Here is a 7,549-nt window from a genome sequence, read left to right on the forward strand (position 1 = left end):
CACCTGGCTCTGCCTTCTAGATAGCAGTAGCAAAATTAGTGAAAGTATTAAAAGCCTCTGATATGCAGAAATATGGCATAAGCTGTCTCTCTCTCTCTCTCTCTCTCTCTCTCTCGCCTCCTCAGCTTCCAAACAGGGAAGGGCCCCCTGTCCAGTGGACACATGACCCACATGACCTTACCTATAATTGGAGATGGCTCACACTCCTTACCCTGCCCCCTTGTCTTGTATCCAATAAATAGCAGTGTAGCCTGCCATAGGGGCCACTACCGGTCTCAGTGTCTTGGTGGTAGTGGTCGCCCGGGCCCAGCTGTCTTTTCTTTTATCTCTTTGTCTTGTGTCTTTATTTCTATGATCTCTCATCTCCGCACACAGAGAGAAAAACCCACAGACCCTGTAGGGCTGGCCCCTACAGGGCTGAATGTGTTCCTTGTGGTGTTTGTGGCTTTTATGATTGGAATGTTCAACCTCTACTCCTACTGCATTGGTGGGAAACCAAATGAAGCCTTCACAGTAGTTTAAGAGAGTTTTAAGACACTGTTCTGGGCTATCTTTGGGCTTTCTGAAGTGAAATCAGTAGTCATCAACTATAGCCACAAATTCATTGAAAACATTGGTTATGTTCTTTATGAAGTCAATAATGTTACAATGGCCATTGTTTTGCTAAATATGTTAATTGCCACGATCAACAGTTCATTGCAGGACATTGAGGATGATGCTGATGGGGAGTTGAAGTTTGCAGGGGCCGGGGTCTGGTTTTCCTGATTTGGGGAGGGAAGAGCACTTCCTGTTCCCTTCAATCTGGTGCCGGGTCCGGGGTCCCTGTTTTGTCTTTTGCTGAAGCTTAAAGGGTGGATTCTGAGCTCTAACCAGGGTTATCAGTAAGGTTTCCAGGAAGATATAGACATAAGTAAGGAAAGACAGGAACTTGCAGGAACTAACAGGTACCACAGGGACAGATAGGGATAGGAAAAGACTAGCAATATAAGGTCAGTGACCTAAGGTACAAAAGTAAAGACTAGCAATATAAGGTCAGTGCCCTAAAGAGGTACAAGAGACTAGCAAAGACTAGCAGAGATTTGTAGGGACAGACATGAACATTCTGAATTATGGAAATTAGCTATGGCTCTCAAAGTCCAATCAAAATCTGAGAGGGCAAATACAAAAGGAATAGAGGGGAGGGAGGTAAGGATAAAAATGCTCTTTCTTTTCTCTCCAACAGGACCTTTTGGTCTTTTAATTAATCAAAGGGTGGATACATTGGTGTCTGCAGTCTTTGCTGATGCACAAACATTCCATTCTTTAATCAATGCTGCAGGCCTTAGAAAAAGATATGGTCACATACAAAGAGCTGGGAAAAAGGAAAGATAATTATATGGGGAAGAGGATTTGCTTGTATCTCTCCAGGTGACCATCAGGTGCCTTTGTGGGTGCCCACCAAATATCTGAAGATCTATCATGAGCTACAGCATCTAGTGGACCCACCTGTATAGGGCAAATTGAAGGTTTGAGAAGCTTCAATTTGCTTTCTCTGTGCCTTCTGTTAGAAAGGGTCTGTTTCTCATTATCAATGGCTTCCTGGCTATAGCCACAGAAGTTTTTGCATCTGTTTTCCTAGATTTACTAATGTGGGGTTGAGGGTATGCTTGTGTTTTTGCAGGAGATGAATGAACAGTTCGGGTGCCCTCAAGATGTGTACAACCATGGAATGGGAGACTGGAGGGACCCATAGATCCCAACCATGGATCAGTTCCCCCAGTAAGAGCCATGAGCCAGTTGAATTTGAATGTGAAGATGGAACGAGGACCAACTGGAGTCACACTGATATCAACTCCCATAACATGGGCACAGATCAAGAAAACCACACAGGAAACTGAGAAACTGCTGGAGCGCCAGGGTTTTACCTTTGCTGGGATTCAGAGATACCATAGATACTTAACAGACCAATGTTTTCTGACTGAGCTCCTCTCTACACTGAATACAAGAGATCCTAATTGGCAGGAATAATATTGTCCCTATTCAGCATGAAGAAGTTACAGAAGACGGTCCTGCATCCTTCTGCAACCCCTAGGATGAAGGGTCCTCTTGTAAAAGGGAAAGGGGAGATATGTGGGAAGCATTCAAACCAGAGCGACTCCATTTTGAATAAGGGATACGAAAAGTGAAGCTGGATCACCAACCGGCAATTAAGGGCTGCACAGCCTGCAACTGCCTCGCTCAATTAAAAGAGGCCACCTTTTATGCTAGTAATAATGATAGCTGTGGCGGTTTTACAAAAAGGAGAAGGGGGCATTTTGGGAAAAAGCTGTGTTGGGAAAAACTGAGGCAGCGGTTGCGTATCTGACATAATGTCCAGGGCTCAGGGCATAAAATCCCTCGTGGCCTTTGGAATGTGTCTAGACTTGCTGGCTCCTTGCTTCTAGCCCTCTCAGGCTCCTAGATCGATTGTATTCCCATTATCTCAAGTAGCAGAACATGTTCCATATAAATGCTAAACCATCACAGCTGTAGATCGTGTGCTTGCCCTTTCGACCCCTACATTCTCACCACCTGTTTCTTTGTTTGATCACCAAGAAATAGTCTGGGCTTCCAGAGCTTGGGGCCTTCACAGCCTCCACACTCGCGATTGCTCCCTGGTCACACTTTCTCTCTCAAATTGTCTTTTTCTAATTCCTTTGACCCCGCTGGACTTCGTCACCCCCACAACCTGGTGTTGGGCCTGATCACACCAACATCAGTGATTGTGATTCATCACATAAACCGAAGGAAAAAAAATGCAATCATCTTATCGATCAATATTATTTTTCGTGCAAATCTCCCCCAGGAAATCTTTTCTCTGCTCTTGGTCCTCTCCTCTCCCCGGGCATGCCAACCCAGAGCTCGCTGTATAGTAGGAGACAGGAAAATAGGATCCTCCCTTAGCTGTTGAAAACCAGCCCAGCCCTGACTCTGCAGCTCTGGGAGGGAAGCTCCAGCCCTGGAATACCAAGGTGCTTCCATTCAGTGATCAGCACTGAACACTGAAGACATACCATGGAGTTGGGGCTGCACTGGGTTTTGCTGTTCTAAAAGGTGACTCAAAAAGAACTAGAAATATTGAGTGTGAGTGGAGGCGACTGAAAGAACAGTGCAGATGTGTGGCAGTTTCTAACAGAATGTCTCTGTGTCCGCTGGTGTTCAATGTGAGGTGCAGCTGGTGTAGTCTGGGGGAGGCTTGACACATCCTGGGGGTCCCCGAGACTCTCCTGTGGGTCCTCAAGACTCTCCTGTGCAGCTTCTGGATTCACCTTCAGTAGCTATGGCATGTGCTAGGTGCGCCAAGCTCCAGGGAAGGGTTTGGAATGGGGCTCACATTAATCCTACTGGTGGAGACACATACTACCCAGACTAGTGAAAGGCCGATTCACCGTCTCCAGAGAAAACACCAAGAACTCACTGTATCTGCAGATAAACACTTAGAAAGCTAACGACACAGCTGTCTATTACAGTGCGAGAGATCCAATGAGGAAAAGTCAGTGTAAGCCCAGACACAAACCTCCTTATAGGAACGCTGCCAGGAAATTAGCTGCAGGGGTCACTCAGGACCCACTGATCATGTACGTGAATATGAGTGAGAGAAACAGTGGATATGGGTGGCATATCCACTGTGGATATGGGTGGCAGTTTCTGACCAGGGTATCTCTATGTTTGCAGGTGTCCAGTGTGAGGTGCAGCTGGTGGAGTCTGGGGGAGGCTCGATACAGCCCGGGGCGTCCCTGAGACTCTGCTGTGCAGCCCCTGGATTCACCTTCAGTAGCACCAGGATGAACTGGATCCGACAGGCTCCAGGGAAGAAGCTGGAGTGGGTGGCCGACATAAAGTATGATGGAAGTGAGAAATACTATGTAGACTCTGTGAAGGGCCGATTCACCATCTCCAGAGACAATGCCAAGAACTCGCTGTCTCTGCAAATGAACAGCCTGAGAGCTGAGGACACAGCCGTGTATTACTGTGTGAGAGACACAGTGAGGGGAGGTCAGTGTGAGCCCAGACACAAACCTCCCTGCAGGGGCGTATGGAACCACCAGGGGGTGCTCAGGATACACAGAGGGCAGGTGCAGCCCCAGGGCAGGTGCAGCCCCAGGGCAGGTGCAGGTGGAGGTCAAGGGCTGCTCTCCTTCAGGGTCTGTGGCTTCCTCTCATCTAACAGTTTCCCAGGGAGCCTCTGTGCATTTACAGTTATATGCCTGCTACTGAGGTTTCTAAGTTTGTAAAGTTTATTACTACAGGAAGGACCATTATGAAACGTCCCTATGGCAGGTGTCACTGATGGAGAAAGAAAAGTTCACAGAAGGCCAGGTGAGGCTGTGGACACTGTCCACCCAGGATTCAAGTTTCACAAGCAGTGAGGGAGAAATGGGGAGTTTGATGGAGCTCCCCCACCACCATATGGTCTAAACTAAGTCCGGCAAGGCCATCAGGCCTCCCTGAGCTCTAGGTGCCCATCAGGGATCCGCCATGTGCCCGGCAGCTTCCCTGTCTTTTCATCTCAGCTGTGCCCAGTCACTGTCTGGGACGAGCTTCCAGGACGTGTGTGTTTGGCACCAACCAGATGATGGACCTCAGAGAGCACAGCAGCTGGTGCCCGGACCATGGGCTCCCTAATGCTGGAGGAATGGGAGGTGCATTATCAGGGACAAGGCACTGTTGATGGATTTTTATATAGAAACCATAATTTTGCTTCCTTCTCTCAGGAGACAGAGAATCAAGCATGCAGTCTGCAAATAATTATAATCTGTACAATTACCCCCAGTGGGTTATTCCTTAATTCTGTGTAGGGTCCCACCATAGAGTCGCCTATCTCATGAGGAATGGTTGAATCTAGAGTGAGTCCATATGTATTTCATGTTTTGGCTTCTGTCCGTGTTCAGAGATGTAGAGTAAGTTTGGACCTTCCCACACTAAGCCTCGCCTCCCCCACAGAAAGAGCAGAGACTTTGAGTATTCTTGAGTGTGGGGTAGGGGCTGGTCCTGCACACCTCAGAGCCTGCGGAGAAGCCACGTGCAGTGTTATAGACTTGGGTGTTTTCTCATTCAGGAGGGGTGACATCCACGGCCTCCGATTTCTGCTGAGATATAACTGTGATTGCAGAATTAGGATGCCATTAGGCTAAAATGCCTCACTTCTGTTCTGAAAATCACCCTCTTTATAGTAAAAGAAAACAATTCAATGTCCATTCCCCTAAAAGGAGTTTCTTTTTAATTTGGTTGCAAGTTTACCACATATGTGCCTGAATTTATTCTCAGAATCTACTGAATTGTCTAGAAATCTCACAAATTGAACAAAAGTGAATTCTTCATTCCTACCAAAATGTGTGTATGTAGGAATTTCAGTGTGTTTTCCAGAACCCGTGCACACCGACCACCGTGTTTCATGGTCATTTACTGGCCTGGTGAGGCCCTCACTGACCCCCTTCCTCACCTGTGCTGTCTCTGGATTCTCCATCACAGCCAGCGCTTCCTGCTGGAGCTGGATCCGCCAGTCCTCAGTCAAGGGAGTGGGTCGGGGCATAGGTCACGAGGGAGCACAAATTCTAACCTCTCCTGACGAGCTCAGTCACCATCTCCAGATCCGTGTCCGAGTATCGAATTTTCTTGCAGCTGAGTTCTGTGACCAACTGCCACAAACTTGTATTCTTGTGAGAGGAACAGAGAAGACGTCAGTGTGATCCCAGACACAAACTTCCCTGGAGAGGGGCCCAGGAGCAACACAGGGCACTCCGGCTCCATGAAAACACGGCCCAAGTTGGAGAATGGGTTTCCCGTAACCCTCACATTTCACCATTAGATACTCTACACTATGCCTATGCTGAGGTGTGCGTATAATATAATTAGAAAATGGTATTTATATATGTGCATAATCATATCTAGTGTAAGAATGTGTTGCTTCTGCCTTATGTGACCATTAAAGACCACATCTCTCACCTTATTCAATGACCTTGTAAAGTATAATACTTTTATGTAAGATTTATCTCCTTTTTTGTGTTTCTCCTTCTGTCTGTATTCTCTTTCTCTCTCTCTCTCTCTCTCTCTGTATCTCTGTCTCTTTCTATGTCTCTCTCTCACACACACAAATATACAAACACACAGTGGTTGGCAGTATATAGGCTAATTAAGAATATATTCCCATATGCTTTAAAAACAGCAGTTTTACAATATGTGCCTTTAATTTTTCAAAGAAAACTAAATCCAACTGCCAGTGATTTTTATGTGATTTTAAAAATTTAAATTGTTAATTTTTGTTTTCATCAATCCTCGTATGTATACTATTGTATTCTCTCAGGTTATCTGCTGCCTTCATAGAATTGAACACGTGAAACTCTCCATTTAAATTTCTGTGACTCAGGACTGGTGAGCAGTAAGTAAGAGGTCAGTCTCTTGACCCTTCCCCGCAGCCTCAGATTCCTGAAGGCAGAGCAGGTGTAATGACCTCACAGTAGACCAAGGCCCTCAAAGGTGATGTTGGACCTTGAGTTCCAGCACATCTTGGGAGGTCAAGTGGATGCTTGTGAAAGGAACGGTGGCTATGTGACAGTTTCTAACCAGAATGTCTCTGTGTTTGCAGGTGTCCAGTGTGAGGCGCAGCTCACAGAGTCTGGGGGAGACTTGGTACAGCTTAGAGGGGTCCCTGAGGCTCTCCTGTGCATCCTCTTGATTCACGTTCGGTAGCTATGGGATTCACTGGGTTTGCAGGCCTCAGGGAAGGGGCTGGAATGGGCTGCAGTTACATGGTGTGGTGAAACTCATCAATACGATGCAGACTGTGTTAGGAGTAGACTCACCATCTCCGGAGACAACACCAAGTACGTGCTGTGCAAGCAAATGAACAGCCTGAGAACCCAGAACACGGCAGCGTAAAACTGTGCAGGGGACACTGTGATGGGAAGTCCACGTGGGCTCAGAGACAGACCGCCCTGCAGGACACGGGGGGTGGCTTGGCTGCAGGGGGCACTCAGCACCCACAGGAGACAGGAGCAGCCCAGGGCAGGGGCAGGTGGAGTTCAAGGGCTGCTTTCCTGTCAGACCCTGTGGCTTCTTCTGCACCAAATGCATTCTCCTGGGAGCCTCTCTGTATTTATGGTTCTCTGCCTACCATTGAGGCCTCTGGATTGGAAAAGGTTACTACTAGAAAATAATTTATCATATGCCCCTATGGAATGAATCAGTAATTGAGGGAGAAGATGTCACAGGAGGCCAGGCAGGCTGTGGAAACTGTCAGATGTGGATGCAGATCTGATGACAAAGACATGAGAAATCGGGGAACTCTGATCAAACCTCCTAATTACGCCATGGTCCACTCTAAGTCTAGTAAAACCATTGATGCCTCCCTGGGCCAAACCCACCCATCAGGGATCTCTCCTGTGTCCCAGCAGCAGACAGGACTTACAATCTCCACTGTGTATAATCACTGTCTGGGAGGAGCTCCCAGGACACATGTCTTTGCATTGACCGGGTGATGGATGTCAGAGAACAGCAGCTGGGTGCCTGGTCTGTGGGTTCCCAGATGTTG

General features: G+C 47.3%; 1 gene segment (V, D, J or C); it reads left to right on the forward strand.

The window, feature by feature from the left end:
• The window catches only part of LOC105537366, a 64,158-nt gene extending 57,450 nt beyond the window's left edge, over nucleotides 1-6,708 (forward strand). The window contains 3 exon segments of the V gene segment in view: nucleotides 3,694-4,014; nucleotides 5,491-5,670; nucleotides 6,605-6,708. Of these exon segments, the coding sequence occupies nucleotides 3,694-4,014; nucleotides 5,491-5,670; nucleotides 6,605-6,708 (605 nt within the window).
• Nucleotides 6,709-7,549: the final 841 nt, after the last annotated feature.

Source organism: Mandrillus leucophaeus, unplaced genomic scaffold (assembly GCF_000951045.1).
Source record: "Mandrillus leucophaeus isolate KB7577 unplaced genomic scaffold, Mleu.le_1.0 Scaffold1022, whole genome shotgun sequence".
Classification (NCBI taxonomy): domain Eukaryota; kingdom Metazoa; phylum Chordata; class Mammalia; order Primates; family Cercopithecidae; genus Mandrillus; species Mandrillus leucophaeus.